The sequence below is a fragment of the Callorhinchus milii genome, unplaced genomic scaffold (genome assembly GCF_018977255.1).
Source record: "Callorhinchus milii isolate IMCB2004 unplaced genomic scaffold, IMCB_Cmil_1.0 Scaffold5, whole genome shotgun sequence".
Lineage (NCBI taxonomy): Eukaryota > Metazoa > Chordata > Chondrichthyes > Chimaeriformes > Callorhinchidae > Callorhinchus > Callorhinchus milii.
In genome coordinates this window covers 36,456,146-36,477,227 of record NW_024704746.1, presented here as the reverse complement: position 1 = coordinate 36,477,227, position 21,082 = coordinate 36,456,146, and the positions used below count along the sequence as shown (strand labels likewise).

Sequence of the window (21,082 nt, the reverse complement as noted above, 5' to 3'; positions counted from 1 at the left end):
TTAAAGAGTGCTGGGGTTATATTGCAGCCATAAGGCTATGTCATGTTTCATCTTATGATATAGCCATTAGTATTTTTTCACCATTTGAGCACATGAGCTGAAGATCTACTGAACCAAAAGCCCCTAAAGACAAAGTCACTTTAAAACTGCTATCAGTCTAAACTAATCTTTATAGAAATAGGTTCAACATACAACCTCATTCTTAATTTATTATATTTCACAGGAAAAAAAACTATTCTCGGCCAGGAAAAACACAAAAAATATTTTAACACAATGTTAATTTGAACAATTTCATCTTACTCCAACAGATAAAATAGTAATAAAATGTACTTCATATTTTGAGGCACTAAACAGATCAAGAAAGGATCTTCCCACTTGTAGATGTTATCAGCTCCTAACCTTGTAGTGTAAAGTATCACATATCAATGTTGTTGATAAATGGATTTCACAAACCCTAAAAAAAATTGTACAAGCCTTTTCTAAAGAGTTCAAGGTCCTTCCTGGCCTCAACCAGCCTTCCTGGCTGCCTGTTTCTGTTGACAACTACCTTTTGTGCAAGTGACTGCTGGGCCAAAATGTATTGTTTTTAAACTAACTATACCTGAGTAGAAATAGTCAAATGCCTCCGGAAGTGGAAAGAAAGCCAGCAAAAAACCTACCTGTGCCATTGAAAATATTACTTGAAATTGAATTATTAATCCCAAAAGCCTGATTCCTGTTCATTCCAAATCCAGACATACTGTAAAAAGCAAAAACAATGTCAGTAATATTCTGGCAGAGCACAATATAATCCTGGGGATATTTATTCCAGTTAGATACATAAAACTATGGTTAGGTACAGAAATTTATGGTAAGTTCACACACTTCAATAAAGATTTAAGAAACTTTATTTAAACAAAATTAAACTTTAATTAAATGTTTAATTAAATGTTTTGACTGAACAAGAAGTAAATGTTTTCTTAAATAGTAAGTCAAAATAAAATATTGTGCTGTAATGATATAAACATCACCCTTCTCCAGTTCAACCTAGTTCAAACTTGTCATCTTAATAAATGCTGAATGTTCCAAAGATATATCAAACACAACACAAGTATATTTCACAATACTTCCCAACCATCTATTCTATGTTATGTTCACTGGATCAAAACCACAACAGGTGTACACAATTATGCACACAATAAATTCCCATTGCAAGAGGTGTAGAAATTCTAATTTTCACTCACATTCAGATTAAGGGAAAGGGAATACCAGACCGGCCGGAATGTTTTACCAAGTATTAGCAAATAGGGTGGTGTATCAACACTATTCCACCACTAGATGTGTCAAGTCTTTGAAACCCTCTAACTGAATGGTCTGCTCGTCTTCAAAATAAATCTTGTAGAAGTCATAAGTCAATGGCATTTCATTCTCAGCAACCATTTATCTTTCAAAACAGGGAGCTGTTAAAATGGGCAGCATTAGGCTGCGGAATTATATACTTACTTCTTACATGGGAATAACATACCCTGCAATAGATTATACAGTAAAACTCGCATAAGTGTTATCTTTATAAATCGTATAATCACCTAAATCGTACATTCACCCAAGACCCATTCAGTTTCCTATCAAAACAGGTATTAAAAATCTCCTAACTCATAACCCCACTCTCCTACCCTCCATTACTCCCGTAAATTGAATTGCGGGAAATGACGTCCTGACTCTTCGACGCATGCGCACTTACTGGACGGCTGCATTGAATTACAAGAAACGTAGTCTTAATCCTTGGACGTATGTGCAAAATAACTTCATCTCCAGAGACTCAATGCAGTTTCATTGCTTGTCAGTAAGTACACATGTGGTGATGGGTCAAGGCGCATTTAATTATAGAAAACGTATTCTTGACCCATCACCGCATGCACATGAACCAGCTCCAGTGACGAAATACCGGATGCGCACTTACTGGCTGCATTGAATTATGTATGCACTGTGTAGATTGATTAAATCGGATTTTAAACGACTTACAAACACAATTTGCCTGCAACTCATACTTCACATAAGTCGTTAAATGTTATGGTCCCAACTGATACAACTTACGTGAGTTTTACTGTGTAATAGTGACTGAAAAAGAAAGCAGTAGTGGTAAGTTACATATTGGCCAGAGAAATAGATGTGCCCAAAACACATGACTTCAGTGGATCTCCACTCTTTTATGATTCCTTACTGAAGGCTAACACTTACAAAAATGTGTAACCAGCAGTAGATTTCAATCATGTTTAGTGCTTTAATCTAAGAACGTAATGAGAAGACTACTATTTGATTATTATGAACTCTGACCATATCTTACCTGCTCACTGTGAAAGGCTGTCGAGATGGCTGCTGCTTTGGCATACATATTATGCTGGGTGAGCTTCTGTTTGGACTGCCTAAACCAGAGCTGCTCATGCTATTTGTCCTGCCTGGAATTCCAATTCCCTGCCCAACCTGGGAGTGATTCATCATATTCCTGGGATTCATAGGCAAAATGCTCCTGCAGAAAAAACATTAGAGAAAACCATTTTGCTTTATGATGCGCCTTATAATACAAATGCTATCTCTCATGCTGGCATATGAGACAATAGTGAGGAACAAACATGGCTGCTAGTATGAAATTTACTTACCAAATGTTGTCAAAAATTACACATTACTAACCATTATTTGTTAAGTTCAATTTTTAAAAGATCATGAAATTACCTCTTCAATAATATTAAATAACACACAATTTTGGTGTTTTGCACATACGCCCAAAACATTCTTTGTTTTTTCAAAAGTCTCAATTCACAGAAGTATCTAGTAGGAAGTATAGCCTGCTGCTTCCTGCTCCACATGTCTACACTGCCAGGAGTGAAGCAACGTCACTGGGATACCAGCTCTCCCACATGGGTTTTCAGGTGATGATCAGAATTGAAGAAAGTACCTGTCTGTTTTTGGCCTATCCAATCCAAAAGCACCAATGTTAAATTACAGTCTCAAACAACTGTCTCAGCTAATTCAGAAAAGGCCTGGAATCAAACTGGTGGCCTTCTGGTCTACATGGCTTAGTACTACAGCAAACAATAGTATTGTTCATTAAGCCCTTTCAGGTGTCCTGCTATGCAAATACTAACTGTTATTTGTGCTGCGATGGCAGCGCCTCCAAAATTAGGCTTTGAAACAATATTTATGTACCAAAAGCCGCTGAAACCCTGGTCCATGCCTTTGTCACCTCTCGGCTGGACTACTCTAACGCCCTCCTCACCGGTCTCCCACCCACTACCATCCATAAAATCCAAATCATTGAAAACTCTGCCGCCCGCATTCTCACCCGCACAAAACTCCGCTCCCCGATCACCCCAGTCCTTACCAGACTGCACTGGCTGCCTATCCCAGAGATGATCGATTTCAAGATCTTCACCCTTGTATTCAAGTCCCTGCACTCCTCTGCACCCCCCTACCTCTCTGACCTCCTCTCTCCTCAAAACAGTACCCATTGCCTTCGTTCCTCCGGGTCTGACCCCCTCCTCGTCCCCCGAGTCCTCTGCTCCACCCTCAGTGGTCGTGCCTTCAGCCACTATGCCCCAAGGCACTGAAACTCTCTTCCTCACTCCCTTCGTCTCGCTCCCTCCCTTCCCATTTTCAGGTCTCCGCGCCTTTGGTCACCTTCACCCCCTCCCCCTGGCTCAGCCCCGGGATCGGTTACTGTAAAGCGCTCTGAGATGCCGTCCGGCATGGAGATAAATCCAATATTATATTGTTATACTGTTATAATTTCATAAAGCATACAAATGCTGTTTACATACTTGTTTTTTTTAAAAAAATACAAAACAATCCAACAGAATACTCCCAAGTTCATAAAATTCATTTATGTATCTACTTTAAGCTTTTTTCCAGCAATTTTTCCACTACAAAAATATCTACCGCAACAAATAGATCTGCCCAGTTTATGCAATTTATGGCTTCAGTATGAAAAACAAACATTTACATTTTAAGCATTATTGTAGGAGAACATTAAAATGTTGTTTGTCCCTTTACCTGCTTGGTGAAGGAGGAGTGTGAAGTGACATTGTGGGCACTCCTGTTGTTGGCGTTACGTGATTAGGTAACTGAGTACCTTGTGATAAGCTGCGATTTAACTGAGGGTTATTGTTGCCCATTCCCCTCACCGGATGGCCTAATGCACCTGTGAAGACAGGAATATAATCTTTTTCAACTATGCATCAAGTTACCTTTGCAGTCATTTATCGATATTACGCAGTAGTTTTGTTCAGCACAAGCCTTCTATGCCTGGTTTAGCTTACGCTACAGGCAACAACAGCCCTACGCTGCTGATGCACTTTGAAATATTTGAAGCTGCATGGTTTGCGTCCTCTCAAATAGTGGTGTTTTGTAATTAGTAGCTATTGGGATATTGCAGGGAATTAAATGTCTGCTGCTGAGTGCAGAGCAATCATATCATGTACCTCGTACGGTAATACACTTAAGAGAGCAATGTGACACAGAATTCATGATGTCACTTATTGCACATTTACAGATTCCCTTTAGAGCCCAAAACAAAAGTAATGGGGCAACCTGGAAAATGGCACAAAGGAAAAGTTATCTATTAATCGTGCCAAGGTCTCTACAACTTATTGTTCACCAGTCCTGGTTCTTACAAGTGACACTGTCATGCTGTATCCTCAATTACCTCATTCACTGCACGCACAAATAGAAGAGAAACTATCCAAGTGGTGGCAATCAAATAAGATAAAATGTGCAGCAGAAAGCAAAACACACAGCTTCCTTCCCTGTACACACTGCTCTGATTACCATCTTCCACGCAAGTTAAACCAGCAATAAATGGGATCACCCAGGTAGCAAGCAGATTGTTACAATTATCAAACGTATCTTATCAAATATTAAAATCATATATATCAAATATTAAAAGCATATTCCTCAAGAGCAATAACATTTATAAACATCAGTTTGCATTGGGTGTAAAACTTTTTCAGATCCTTAGGACAAGTCTATTCAAAGATAATAAGAGGTGGTTAGAGAAACAATAGCTATACTTCATTTATTTAAAGTACTTACATTTGCTAATCTGGTAATAGATTAGTTCCACTGCTGCCTAAACATCCTGCTAATAAAGCAACAAAAATTGTCTAAACTATTCCTTTTAAGACAGCAGTATTTCCATAAGAATATATAAGAATTCAATGGCAGAGCAAACATTTTACTTCACCTTTAAATAAATGTCATTCATTAATAGGTGTCCAACATGGTAATGGTAACCTAAAGAACAACTGAACAAACAAGTGTACTTACTTTGCGGGCCATATAAACTTGCACCAAATTGAGATAGCTGCCCTGATGTTGATGGTGATGGCGATGTCAGTATCTAGGAAACAATAATTAGGTGCAGTCAGAAATAAAATTGGTAGAACCTTAAATCTAACAGAATTGAATCTGAAGTACACACAACAGAAATAGGTCCTTGTAAATGTCATCTTTCGATAATTCGGAATATAGCATTATAAGCCCAACACAGTGAAAATTGGATTCAAACACTGGCAACCAGTCAAAGGAATCTATAGGTTACAAAAAGCACATATCTCTAATGTACATTATAAAATCATAGAATTATACAGCACAGAAGCAGGTCTTTCAACCCATCTGGTTCAGGAATCTTCCTGCATCTCCTCCCCACACAATTTGATTAGATGGTGCACAAGAAATACTAGAACTAGAAATACTGAGAACATACTGCAAATCTTAACGGACACCATGCCTCTGTACAGCACATAAATACTGCGATGGTCTGAATTACATAAATTCATCACAGGTTAGAAAATAATATTTTGTAATAAAATAAAAATTAAGATGATTAAAAATGTATTTAAAAATAAAGATTTTTGTTAAAATCAAAGTTAAAGACCTTAGAAATACTACTTTCTTGAATTAGAAAATTTTATTTCGTTCAACATTGTTCATTTCTATAAAATAGAAAGTGAATATTTGCCACCATAATGATCTTATTCACTTCAGTTGCAGTTTCCTGTCTATAAAGTAAATAAAGGAAGCCGCACAAAACATCACCATAACCCACAATTTCTCCCTGCAATAAGACTGGAAAATTTGCTTTCACCAGATTTATCCAAACAATGGCACCTAGTGATATAGTTCAAAAGGAAACCACTCTTAAGTGGCCTCTCATGTAAAGTGCCAAGATACACACTCATCAACACTAACATTTCAACAGTGGGGATATCACAACAAAAGCATAATTTGCCATCTATTTTTTGTACCACAAAACCCAAGATACTTAATAACTATAATGCAATCTTACTTTGGTTTGTAAAATGTACACTTAAACTGTTTGGTAGTCAGCATAGTACACTACAACAAAATCTAGCTTCCCTACATTTGTGATCACATTGCTCCAAGGCAAGGCCTCTCACTGCACTACTGGGACTGGGCAAATGTTGATGATTGTATGGAATATACTGTGCACTGTCCATTGGAAGGCACTGCAATCTATTTTGAAATATTATTTAAAAGATTTAAGAAAACTATGTATGAAAACAAGCGAGGAACTAGTCCCGTTAACAGGTAATGTACATTTGAACTGCAATAGCTCGCCCTGTCCAGGTCTGCAGTGGTTATTTCCTTGCTCGATACAAATGTACAGGTTAGTGCAATGTTAGGTCTGTGGAAAATAACTGGTGTCAAAGCAATTACGCCATTTACATTTTTAAGTACAGGTTGTCAGAAAGCATTCAAGAGACACAGTTAAATTACCCTCCTTTCATTTTTAATCTTACAATCCCAGTTGGCAGTGCTTGTGTAAGACAGTCTTCAACAAGCTAATTTAATTGTCTTAATAGCATCCCTTTGTTGTTTATATCAATATTCTCTGACAGGTTTCAAGGGAACTGGTATAAAATGTGCAACATTGAGCTTCACATCTTTCTAATATGGTCTTCCTCCTTAATCTTAAAAAATACCAAATTTGTGTTTGGGGAGAGGAAGTGGGTAAGAAAAAAAAACAAATGATAGATTTAATCGAAGATTGAGCGCTAAGATAAATTTAGTGTGGGATATACACACAATATATTTGTGTACATTTATATAATTCAACATAGTACTTATTCCTTTTAAAAAAAACTCAATTCTCCTCTACCCCTACCACCTCCGCTACCCACTCCACTACTCCCACCCCCTCTGCTGTGTGTTTGTGAGTGGGTGGGTGTATCTGTGAGTGTGTGTCTCTGTGTCTGTGAGCGTGTGTCTCTCTGTGTCTGTGAGTGTGTGTCTCTCTGTGTCTGTGAGTGTGTGTCTCTCTGTGTCTGAGAGTGTGTTAATTTTCAGTCTTTCAATTAAACAATTTCCAATGTTTGACCCACACCCCCAAATGAACAGTGCTGTGCAACCCCCTAAAGTGAATACCTGTATCATAGCTGTCAATAAGGTTGGGTGACTCCGAGGAAATAATCTATATGGTTTAGTATCAATGTCATTGTTGAAAGTCAAGTGATTGCCAAGAACCAGGAAGCCTTGACACTATTAGAAACTCAATCCAGCTACAGTATCTGCTGTAAAGTCTGTTGCTACTTTCTCCTAGTTTCATCAATGTGAAAAATCAGACCCATACAGCAAGTAGGACACCATTCAGCCATTTATTCTTAGAATTATTCTGGGTTCAGCGAGAACATGAAAGATCAATTCCTCGAGAAAGCTCCCGATTACTTGTAATATGAAGACATGTGGATACAATGGTCTGTTTTTTGAAGGCCATGTTGAATTAAACAAGATTTTTCCTAACGTTTTAAGTTGATTATCAGAAATCATTTGCCCTGCAGACACCATTGGCAACAGTCATGTCAGTCAATGACTGAGCACTTCAAATGGCAAGTTATATAGATTTTGAAGCTTATGACGGCCTGCAGCATTTATCCTGAACTGTCAAATTGAGACAATAACGGTCAGTAAAAGTATGCATACCATTTCAGGTCACTGCCTAGCACATATACCCTGGAAGATTATCTCCCCTCCACAACATACACATAACATATATGTATTGTTTAAGGGGCAACTGTAAACCCTGGTGGATCCCAGCTTGCCAAGATTTTCGTGTGTTGCAGATGTCACTTTGTTGATGAGCAACCACAATGACATCTACAACACGACATGCAAACCTTGGTTCAATCAAGTGTTTACTTGTCCCCGTAACTGTCTGGACTGATGGGACTCTTTCATCCTATAAAAGGCTACTGCACATCAACTAGGCAAGCCTCAGGCAGTAGAAAAATCTTTAGTGACGATTTCAAGAACATGAGGGTTACCTGCAATTTCTGTAGGTTTTAAAGCCGTCACTTGGAAAACATATTAATTAAACATTTTCAACTGAATCTCAAATTCACAAGCTAAAGGTTATTACAGTTTTTTTCAGTGCTAAACACTTACAGAAGATGTCTAAGATAGGAATTGGATAGGAATTGTTGCCTATAACAGGAGATAACAAAGTGCTATCGTCCTTTCATTGATCAAGTTTTATAGCATACCATAACACTATTCTGTTTTTCATTCTGGAAAACACAATGCAAATGGAAAAATAGAACTTATGTTATGCTTTCACTGAAAGATTATTTATACCTTGCACTTCTTGCTTCCTTTACTGTTATTTGTCTTACATGTTGTGCTGTCTTTCCCCACCCCTTTTTCTGGCCATTTCTTTCTCTTCTCTCACTCCCTTTTCTTCACTATTATTTACTTTTTTTTTTACACAGAGTCCCTGTTGGCTTTGTCCCCAAGATAAGCAGCAGCTTCTTTCACATTTTTGCAGAGATTCTTTAGCGCCCATTTTTCAGTTTCCATGGCAACTGGAAAACCTAACAATGAGGTGATCTCAGGATATCTTTTCCTCTCTTCCCCCCCCCACACACACACAAACTTGTACATGTCGTATATAAAGTTAGGTTTAATCAATAACCTACACCGCACATGCATAATTCACCTCTGTCACTGCAGCTGGTAAGTGTCAGCTCCTTATCACTCTCAATCCTTGCCTTCCCCCTGTAACCTACAAGCTTTCAAGTAACCACTGCTTCTTGATCTATCCTATCTCCTCTTTTGAAGCATGTTGGGATCTCTTGCCTTTCATCCACAAGTTATAAAGAAGTTGCAGGATCCCAATGAAGAGCTGCATGCATGCATACATACAGAGACATAGAAACAGGACTAGGCTATTCAGCCCCTCGAGCCTGTTCCGCCATTTTATAAGATCATATCCAGTTACACACCCTTACTCCATATCCCTTAATACCCTGACCTAACAAATATTTATCTACCTCCATCTTGAAAATGTGAATGGATCCAGCATCCACAGCATTTTTGGGGTAGAGTTCCAGATTTCCACTACCTTTGGGTGAGAAACTGCCTCCTAAATGTCACTCTTAAATGGCCTAGCTCTAATTTTAAGATTATGCCCCCTTGTTCTGGATTCCCCTACCAGAGCAAATAGCTTCTCTGTATCTATTCTTTCGAATCCCTTCATTATTTTAAAAATCTCAATCAGATTACTCCTCAACCTTCTGAACTCAAGGGAATAGAGACCTGCAATTTGTTTCTGAAGGAGAAGTTTGGTGAAGAGACACTGACCAATACCACCTTAAGAAATCAATCATGATTGACAACTCCAGAACAGAAAAAGCACAATGAGATTACAGCTCCAGAGCTAGGATCAATACAACTATAAAATGCCAGATTGGCATTACAACAACACCAAATTACACCTGTATAGCGCCTTTCACGTCGGGAAGACGTCCCAACATGCTGGAGAGTCAGTGTTTCGGACCGAGCCGGGGGTCGGGATTCAGGGGAGGGTGGGCGGGGGAGCATGGTGATCGAAAGCACGGTCAAGTAAGAGGGCCTTGAGGTGGGTCTTGAAGGAGGCAAGGGAGGGGGCGATGCAGGATGGAGTTCCAGAGTGTAGGGGCAGAGTGGCAGAAGGCCCGCAATTGATTCCATTAAGTGTATCAAACAATCGATCCTGATAATTATTATGTTAAAACATAATTAATGGCTTGAAATAATTGCATCAATTGCTCAAACAACACAGCTGGTTCAGATGATAACTGACTAAATTTCAGTCCAGAAGATTACTGAATGCGTTAGTGGTTTAATTTCATCAGTTTATTTTGGTCTGATACTCAGCTCTGTTACCATTGTTGCAAAGATATTAGAAAACTCCCAAACAGACTCATGGATCACCCTAACAATCAGAAAATGTTCTGCAAAATGCATCGAACTGAAAACATGTCCTTACCTCTTTTTCTGTTCGATGAGGAAACATTGAAGACTGGGTGTAATACATGCTTTCATCATGATAATCACTCTCCACTCCCTCCACAAACTTCTTTCTCGCAGCACCAAACATGCTGTTTGTCACCTGTTAAGAAAAAGATTTTCAAAAATCAATCTAAATAATGCTCGTATAACACAAAAGTTCAGACATGATCTTAGAAATCAATGCAACCTTCTTTAGCAAGGTAGACAACAAGAGCACAAATAACCTCATAGGAAAGTTCAGGCAGACACCCTTGACAACCGTTGAAAAGTTAGCAAAATTACTGTATAGAAAAGTCAGGTGCAGAAATATACAAGAATTAACCATTAAGAAATTTAAAATCCAGAAAATTGTATTATTCAATAAACCTGAATTTTTCATATTTAATCTACCATTCCAATAAAAGGGGTTGAGATTTATTTTCCACACCAAGTTGGACAACAAAGTACAATTTGATTGATTCATAAAGTACTACACACAAGGCACAGACCACTGAGCCATCCATGCAGCATGGATGCAGCATGGTTGCAGATACACCAGGGTACATTTTGGCATCTCCAGATGAAAAACAGTAACTCTTAGCTTCCACAATGAATCCCATTTTCAAAGTACACAAACTTTGGAAAAAAGGAGAAGCTGACTAGAATGATTGATTTTCTCCAACATCCACTTATATAACTTTGATAATAATGGAGAATAATACTTGGAGCATAAAGATCATCCCCCAATGACAATTGATAGAGGAACATTAAAAAGGTAAATAGTGCATTGAAGCTGCTTTACCTCTGCATCATTAGCATTGCTACAGTAACCCCATTGACACAAACCTGACTACAAAGTGCAAGGTAAAACAGGAATATGTGCTTTAAAGTGCTGCATGGAACACTAACTATAAATGGTGGTAATGTACAACAGCTAGGGCAAGGAACAAAATGGTAGGATTACCAAAACAGTTTGCAACAGGTACATTTTTTTTACCCAAAGAAAAATCGCTTGGCAGCATTCTATACTAACACTAATAATTGAAAAAGATCTGACCAGCTCACAAATTCTTCAAAAAAGCAAACATTTGAAGTGTTGTGTACATGCAGGGATATCCTACGTCACTGCAATATAAACAACTGGTGGAATTACAACTCCTCACTTGCACTGCTGGTAAAAGGCAATGTGTACAAAAACCTTTGTGCAGTCGAAAATGTCCCATATGATACAACTGGGAAATTTGTAATGCTGAACTCAATTTGCAAAAGGTTGTGTGTTTAAAAAACAAGTGGGGTAAATGATAAATAACTACAGCTGAACAACAAATTTGAGACAACTGACATTTACTCAGGAAATGTTAAAACATGAAGCTACAAGACAATAAATGGGCAATCAGCGTGCTTCAAATTTGACAAGAATCAACTGCAGATATTTATTTAAAAATTAATAACGTCTTTGAAACTATTCAATCACTAAAAATTATTGGCACAACTTATTTCAACAACGTGGATTAAAATTATGCCTTTTGAAATTTCTTTCTCTTCAATCAATTAAGACACATGAAAGACATTTCAAAGTACTTTAGCATTCCAGAGCTTTTTACCATATACATGAAAGTAATGTATAATATCTCCACCAGATATTACTTAGAACACAAGTCTTGTTTTCTAGTTGCTCAATTCAGTCTATACCTGCTTGCAATTGACAAGACTTCAACCAGGTTCTCAGTACAGTACAATAACTACATCAAACATCAACAATTTAGTTAACGGTAGATTACACTTTCACATCTGTTAAAACAGCTGCATTTCAAAGAAATTTGAAAACAAACTTACGGAATGTCATCTGTATAATTTTGATAACTTCTTTGAAATATTTTCCTCTACTCTATCAATAATTTGGATCTGGTAAATGCCCTTGAGCCCTGGTAGACTAAATGTTTGATGTGTGAGACACTGCTGGGCACAAATTGGCTGATGCATTTGTCAACAAAACAGTCACTATACTCTTGTGATTCTACAGCAAGTTTCCAAAATTTCTAATTTGTGCAATTGTTCCAATCAGTCTAGAGGTCATTGAATAGAATACGGGAAAACAACATGGCTTTCAAGCTTAGTTAAGAGTTTTCTTTCAAAAAACACAATTGAGGTATATTGTATATTTATCTTTCAGGTCTGGATTTTAGCTTTTGAGAAGCTAATCTAGGTGAAGGGACAGCAGGAGTAATTCTACTGCACTCATCACTCCAGTTTTTGAGATTCAACATATGCAACAGGGACAAAATCAGTTTCAAGGTTTGTTCCACTAGTTTCAGATCTTGAGTTGTGGTCATCAAGGCACATTCCAGTAACTCCCAGCAAAGGGTGGGAAATCAGAAAAGAAATTCATGCTCGAGGAGTCTGGCAGTTTCTGGCAGCCGCTTACGGGGATGGAAAGCATCCTTTATGTCAGATCAGGCACAATGAGTGGCGCATCACAATTAGAAGGGGAAAGTGCTTACCTGAATAAGCACATATAATAAAGGAGTTGCAGTGTTTTTGATCCTTGGTCCAATTTAGCATGGTTATAATATCCAAAATAACCGTCTAGAACATTCAACAACTGTTTTGACATATTTTTATACAAAATGATTGCTGAGGTGCAGAAAATGTCAAGGATAAAAGGGACACATTAATTTAATTTGTATGTTTGCTTGTAAAACTCACAAAAGGGTGCAGAGACTATTTGCATGAATGGAAAATACAAACTTCATGGGCAGCATGGAGCAAAGACGTACAACTGCAAAGACTAAGTCTTTAATTGAGATGAGGGTTGACTTGGCCATTCCTCAACACCTCTTGATTTCAGAGTGTATTCCCACAGGAAAAGTAGCTTTTTATTTTCAGTGTCACAGATTTATTGCTAGCTTTCTTAAGGAGTAAAAGGGAAAAAAAAATATTTTCCAGTCAACATTTACTTTTTAAATGGTGTTTTTAAAATTGTTTTGCATGCAGCACAGCTCTGCACTTCAATTTTTTTAAAAAAGCAAATAGAGTTAACTAAATCAATTCCTTTCAAGCTGCATTTTATTTGTGCACAATTATTTCAATTCACAAAATCATTTTGCAAGAAGCATCACTACATATCCCCATAATAAATTGTGGCTGTTGTATAAGCAAAGAAATTTTGGGTGAATGCTTGAAGCTCTACTGTGCAAGTATAACAATAAACGGATTTACAAAATGCACACAAAAACCCATTTTGCACATTGTTCCAAATGGATTAAAAATCCCCCTCACTGATGGCGACACAGATCCTAAAACTATTAAGTCTGAAATCTAGGTTCTGGTTAGGCACACAACAAACCTTTTCAATTAATTACTGAATTTGCCGTTCTAGCACTCAGAAGGGCCAAAAGTACAATTGACGTGGGAAAAGAAAACGTTTCACTGGGTCATGCAGTTTAAGCATTCTTTGAGACTCAGGTTGAGGGAGAGCAGCGAAAGGTTTATACTGCATCTGGGACATCTTGTACTTGACCAAGGAGTGTTTGATGTTGATAGTCGTCGCCAAGTGAGCAAAATAATCCATTCTCCAGCACTGACATCTCACTTGGTGAGCTCTAAGCTAATCAAAGTTTTTTTTAAAAAAAGCTTGCTGCAAATAGTCCAAAAATACTTGTGTACCTGGATGCCATAAAGGAACTATTTTGTGCCCTATATTACAGGACAATGGGTAAAACAACTTGCACTTAAATAATGATTAAAATAAAGTCTAAAGGGACTTAATGAACAATTTTTCTATCGTCATTTCAACAATTTCAACTCTAGCATAAACAAGATACTTATCTAGATTTCTGTCACAAATCCACACTTAGGATACAGATGACAAACTGATCAAACTTTCTTAAAGTTTACAAGACCACTTTGAACCCATCTGTCAGATTTCTGCCTTTTATTTCATTGAGAGGCATCCATGATCATCCATGGAGAACACAGTTTCTGTGAGGTCCTACATTACTCAGCACCAAACAACCACATGAAATGTTAACTGTGTTTCCTTTTTTTAAAAAAAATAAGTCAGGGGCAGTAACATAATCTCAGGGTTCAGGTGACGGATAAGCCTACAGCTGGGAAAAACTCCCACTTTTTATAATAGTTCTTTGTTCCTCAATTGATAGATGCATCACCATATGTGCAACTGAACTATACGGATCAGGAAGGTGCCAAATTTAAAGTAATTCACTAATAACTAATAATCTGAAACACTGACTGTCCAGTGCCTTGGGACGTCCTCCCGACTTGAAAGGCACTATACAAATGTAATTTTGTTGTTGTAATCCTTGCATTTAATATCATCCTTTTCACATCAGGAGGATGTCACAAAGCATGCCGCAGGATTTATTGTAATGTAAGGTGGCAGTTTTGTTGGCGATTGCAGCAGTCAATTTGTACACAGCAGATCTAGGCTCAAATAGCGCAACAGCAGGTCTATTGCGACTGCCCTCATTTGAAGGAGATGGGGTGGAGGGAAAAATAAGTGGAAAAGAATGGGGTGGAAAAACAACCTAGTTTCCCATCTCCAAATCTATCGAAAATGCTTTCTGGAATATATAAAGGTCTCCATTTCAGGTAAATGCAAGATCTGTTTGGCATTCAAGCCCTCAACTCCCTCCCTTCCAACCCATTATAAAATAGCCTAAAACTTATTGCCTGTACTTATTAGATATAAAGAGTGCCCACTTAGTTGAAGTATTAAGAGAATTGCCAGTCGGTGTAACCATACTGTAAACATAAGTGAATACCTTCAAAACAGATGGCAAGAAGACTTTTTTTAAAAAGTTCTGATGCTGGGAACACCACAAAGTCACCTGCAGCTGACAGAATAAGTGAAAAAATGAATCTTCTACCACAAGCAAGAACTTGTCAGTCACAAGGTGCCTCTCTCGCAGCAAAACAACAATATAAAACTGAAACGAGAACCACAGTTTCACTTGGAAAAAGAAATGAACAAAGAACATAACTATCTGAATTTAATAGTGCCAACTGGAAAGTGCAAATCAGGGAGCCCAGTGATCTTAAAAAAAGGATTCACACTAGCAATCCATAGGATGTACAATAAAAACAGTGTAGCAAAAACAAGACTGTGGATAATCCATCTAAACAAGACAGTGGAATCTACCTGGATAAATCATTGGAAATAATAATAATAATCCTTGCATTTGATATAGCACTTTTCACGTCTTCTAGACGTCTCAAAGTGCTTCACAGAATAAAGTGAATTGACTGTATATTTGTCGGCGAAATGCAGCAGCCAATTATGCACAGCAGTGTCCCACAAACAGTCATGGACTGAAGTGACCCAACTTATTTTTTTTCTTGAGGGATTATTATCAGGCATGTGGAGTAAGGAAACTTGCCCAAGGCTTCACCCTGACCGGAACTGAACCCAGGTCTCTTGCTTGCGAGGCAATTGCTCTAACCGCTGAGCTACAGGACTCCAAACAGGCTTAAGAACATGAAAAACTCTCTTTTCTGATCAGATATTTTCAGGGTCAGATGACCATTGAGTGGCGATTAATGGGGGAGGGAATAAGTGGGGTCTCCTTGGAACTTGGCAATGTCAGAATCTAGTCAACCCTCTATGGCACGATGGTTCCTGAGCCAGGTAGTTCCGCAGTACTCCAGAGCACTGTTAACTGGGACATGAAGCCTGACGGTGATTGCTGATAGGGTTCCAGGAGGGCAAAGCCAAGGAGGGATTTGTAGCTTATCGCTCTACTAAACAACACGGAAATGTAAAAGTGAAAGCATGTAGCGACAATCATGCTTTCTATAGTCCTTGGACTTTGAAACAGCAACTTTCATGTCAGTCATGTCAGGTGAGTGTCACTGAGTGCTTCACAGGAAAGTCACTGTGTATTTACCTGGGTGAACATGGTAGCCAATTAGCACATAGCAATGTCCTACAAACAGCCATGAAGTGAATGACTTTATTTGAGGGTTTGTTGGCCGAGACGCTGGGACAAACTCCCTTCTCTTTTTGAATGCAGATACTCACCCGCACAAAACTCCATACCCCCATCACACCAGTCCTTCTCAGGCTTCACTGGTTCCCAATTACAGAACAGATTGATTTCAGGATCCTCTTACTCATTTTCAAATCCCTTCATGTCCTCACATCTCCTTACCTATCCGTCCACTTATCCCCCCCATTCCACCATCCGCTGGGTCCGCTCACCTGGCTCTAATTTCCTGTTTGTCCCTCACCCCCATTCGGTGGCCGTGCATTCAGCCACTACGCCTCGAAACTCTGGAAATCCCTCCCTCAATCCCTCCGCCTTGCTCCCTCCTTCCCACTTTCAAATCCTGACTAAAGGCCTTCCTTACGGTCATCTTCACCCTTCGCTCTCCCTTGGCTCAGCATCAGACCCCGCCCAATGTCAAGCACTCTGTGATGCTACCCCACGCAAAGGGGGCTATATAAATGCAAGTTGTTGTTGTAATGTCATGGGATTTTTAATGACAACCTGAATAGGCAGACAGAACCTTGGTTTAATACCTCATCCAAAGCACAGCATCTCCAACAATGTATCCACCAGCAGCACTGTACTGAAGTGTCAGTCTCGACTGTGAGCTCAAGTACCAACATGAGGCTTGAACCCACAGCCGTCCGACTCCGAGGCAAGAGTGCTACCAATTGAACGGGCTGACATCCATTTGTTTAATACAAAAACAAAATAAGCTGATAGAATCTACAGAACGGCACTGGACAAACTAAAAGAAACCAGTAGAGGACTTTCTGCTGAACTCCTTGAGAACAAAGCCTGTCCATCAGAGGCCATAACAAGGTTCAGCAACCTCTGGGCAGACCACTAAAAGCAAACCATTATATGGCAGAACAAATAAAATTCTTCCTGGACATAAAGATGGCACAATACATCTTCCAAGTATTTCATATTTAAGATTTACAGTTTGTTCCCTTCAACAAGTGTACCATCATTTCTACACAAGCTGGACCAGAGATAAATTGCAGTCTATGAAACAGAAGTCCGGAAAAGGAGCAGCATTACAGCAGATTGATTGAAAAGAAAACCAAACTCAAATCTCCATGAGGCCATATGCAGGTATCAGTTCTTTTTTTAAAGGAGTGGCCTACACACAAAGACTAGGTTACTCAGGATGCAGTATAATAAGAACACAGAAAAAGTCTCCATTTTTACACTGTACTTGGGATGAGCAAGGAAACTAGGTCATGCTGTGAGGGTGAAAATGCAGCAACAATAGGAACTTCATAAGGGCAGTCTTATTCTTTATTTTATTTAATGCAGGTCTTCCTCATGAATTGACAGAAATAGTTGTAAATTACTAGTTGTAGATCGCTACATAATTCTGTAACATTAAAGCGATCCAAGGAAAAGCAAAAGGCTTCAATTAACTTGAGGTTAAGAGAGATGAAAAGAGAAAGGAACATGTCAGGAATGTGACAGAGAAAGAAAAAAGGAAAATCCAAACAATGTTAGGTGGGAAATAAAATTGTCTTCTCTGACTAATATAGTAGTGCTTTACACAAGGATATCACACAACAATGCTGTTCAAAAACACTGCAATTCCAATACACTGTAGCTCTGAGTTAGAGGATGCAGGTGCACCATGCTTGCAAACAAATTAACAAGCATTTTGCAGTCTCGATGACATCACCAGCCCACACAGTCACAGAAGTGATACTTATATCAGAAATTACAGTAGACCAATAAAATTACCATAAATGTCCCCTTTATAAAGCTCAAAGTTTTTGTATTTGGCAAATACAGCTTTGTTTAATTTAAAAAGTTTGTCACTGGCGCCTGCCAGTTAGCGATTATTTTGTAATCTCAGTAAACACATTTTTATTTCTTCACATAAAGAATCCCAGGCACAATACAAACAGATTCAAAGAGACGAGGAAGACCTATTAGCAAATGTGCTGTCAAAGCGAGTCATGTAAAGCATGTTACATAGTAAATAAAATGTAAAATTAGAATGTAACTTCAGATATTTGAATATCTACTTGTGAAATACTAAATACAATTCTCATCCTCATTAGATGGTATTATCTACTAGAAAGCAAAATATCACCATTTTCTGCTAGCCATCATTTCCCGAAGAAACCAATTCTCGGTTGACATGAATCCTTTTCCGTTAGTCACTATGATGACACTATGTCACTATGACATTAACCTAGTGGCGATCAAGTCTGTCCACTACAAGATGCCACTGCAGTTTCAGAATTATTTTCTGTGAGTGAGAAAATAAATAAGAGGCCTAATTCCACCAAGTCTTACCTTGTAAAACCATTTTGTGTGATAACATTTATTATACAGAATGTGAGACAATGTGAAATCCGGTCTTAATTTGGAAGCCTCTTTAAGAACTCCAAAATCCTATTACCAAATTAAAACCAATTTAAGAATTTTCCACTATTCTGAAAATTTCAAGAGAAAATGGTCTTGCAATCAAAGACTAAAAAGCCTTCCAGTGGACAACAAAGATTAAACGAAAGTGCCTGTAAGCTTTCATGCTTCATCTCTATAAAAGTAACTAATTTCTACATTCACACCCACAACTTCTTCAGACGGAATCCAAGCTATGAAGTGAGGCTCCGCTAGTTTTCAATGGTTCCCAATGCAAAGCTATTGGAGACCAATCAAGCAAAAGTGAGTTAAAAACAGCCTAGTGAACATGAATCCATTCATATGGACTGAGCAAAGAATGGCAAGGTTTCAGAAAGGAGCAGAATAATTGAATGTGTTTCACAGTAAAATCATATTTTATATCCTAAAATCCTCAAACATAAAGCACTTTATATTGAAAATTGTTCATGTCAGTTTGAAGCTGTGTTTACGAGTTCATGCTTGGACGGTTAGGATTTCCATTTAGATGACCTAATAGGTTAGCATTTGGAACATTTACTGCACAGGCTACAAAACCACACACTTCCATACAAACAATAGAATAGATTCCTGCATGAATAAAAGGAATACGGGATTTAAGAAAGGATACTTTTCAAAATGGAGTATAGAGAAATACTGTCAGAAAAGAAATTGGGAATTGTCCTTCAGTGACAATTATGAATAGTTTTCCGCAACATGAGAGCAAAGAGGCCTCAGTACCTTTATGACTAGAGTTTCTGAATTTTGTTTAAACTCAACAAAACATTGCCAAGAGAAACTCTGTGTGTGTGTGTTTGGGGGGGGGGGGGGGAGAAGGGGGGAGCATGGTACATAATTCTCACATTTAGCTAGACTTTTTTGATTTTTTTAACAAAATGCTGCCTTTCCCCAGTGAACACATTAGAAAGAAGGTATTTACAATTCCTTTCTCAGCTTAATCGTGTATTCAATACTTCCGCTCACTGGCCTCCAATTTTTATTTATTTAAAAAACATTAAAAATCCTATTCAGTGAAACATCAGCTTTGTGGGCACCTCAGGACTGAGCATAATTCAGGTCATTTGAATGCAACAGTATGCATTTTTTGCCCTATTTGAAATTGATAATACTATACTCACAAATGTCAGCACAAATATGGGTAAAAATCATCCAATCTACTAACACAGGAAAAGGAACATAGGCCACTCAACCCCTTGAGCCTGTTCCCCCATCCTATAAGATCATGGCTGATCTGAACTTCAACTCCAATTACCCGCCCTTGCCCCAAATCCCTTGGTATACCTTTATCTGACAGAAATCTATCAATCTTAATCTTGGAAATTTGAATGGATCCAGTATCAACAGCCTTTTGGGAGAGAGAAGCAGATTTCCACAACCCTTTGTGTGAAACAATGCTGCTGATTTCACTGCTAAATGGCCTCGCTTGAATTTTAAGACTATGCCCCCTTGTTCTAGATTCCCCTACCAAGGAAATAGTTTCTCTGTAGCTACCCAGTCGAATCCTTTTATTATTTTAAAAACCTCAATTAGATCACCCCTCAACCATCTAAACTCAAGGGAACACAGACCAAGTTTGTGCAACCTGTCCTTGTAATTTAACCCTTTAAGCCCTGGTATCATTCTGGTCAATCTAACTGTTCTTAATAGTGAGTTTCCATTGTAAAATGCTAAAACGTTGCACAAGAAAACAAAATAAACACTGAAAAACGGAAACCCTACCTGACTCATTGTTAGTGGTAGAATCGCTACATTAGTAATTTCCACCACTAACCTGGGCTTGCTTCTTTTATGGTTAAACTCATTTCTGCACATACATGAAAAAACATATTCGTGCTTTTGGAAATATAACGGCTTAACAAACAATCTTCACAGAGAAAACGGAAATGTTAGCTCCACACATCCTTCTGCTACTGTCACTAGATTGCTGGCCCTGCGAGAATAAAGAGAGGAGCAAATCACATTTCACATAATGTACCATGTCAGTGTCAAGCGGCTAACCCTGCGAGGATGGCGATTGCATTGCGCGCACTTCACAACACATTCCTCATTTCATGTAAAATGGCAAATACTGCACTAAAAATATACGTCAAAAAGACAGAATGAAAAATGGTACAAAACCATTCAACACTTATACTCAGCGCCTTGGGATGTCCTCCTGACATGGAAGGCGCTATAAGATATAATTTGCTGGCTATTACATCAAATAATTTTTGTCGCATTTTGTGTGACTTTCATTTAATATTGTATATCAAGCTGTTTCTAATTTCACTCAAATTATTGTACTTTCCCACAAGTTATTATATTAATTAAACAAAATTGGCTCAGGCTCAGAATGATAAATTCCAGCAACAGAAATAACTTGCATTTATATA

At 38.2% G+C, this 21,082-nt stretch overlaps 1 protein-coding gene across 4 annotated transcripts in view; it reads right to left on the bottom strand.

Annotated features, from left to right (window-relative positions):
* cnot2 (CCR4-NOT transcription complex, subunit 2) overlaps positions 1 to 21,082 on the bottom strand; it is a 72,346-nt gene that overhangs the window by 27,259 nt on the left and 24,005 nt on the right. For 3 of the 4 annotated variants that reach the window (XM_042335192.1, XM_042335191.1, XM_007903750.2), the window contains exons 2-6: positions 10,298 to 10,420; positions 5,299 to 5,371; positions 4,027 to 4,174; positions 2,324 to 2,506; positions 660 to 739 (exon numbers count right to left, since the gene is read on the bottom strand). In XM_042335192.1, the coding sequence (XP_042191126.1) occupies positions 660 to 739; positions 2,324 to 2,506; positions 4,027 to 4,174; positions 5,299 to 5,371; positions 10,298 to 10,408 (595 nt within the window). In that variant the 5' untranslated portion in view covers positions 10,409 to 10,420. Of the gene's footprint in view, positions 1 to 659; positions 740 to 2,323; positions 2,507 to 4,026; positions 4,175 to 5,298; positions 5,372 to 10,297; positions 10,421 to 20,481; positions 20,641 to 21,082 lie in introns of all 4 variants that reach the window. The other variant, XM_042335190.1, reaches the window with a different exon arrangement.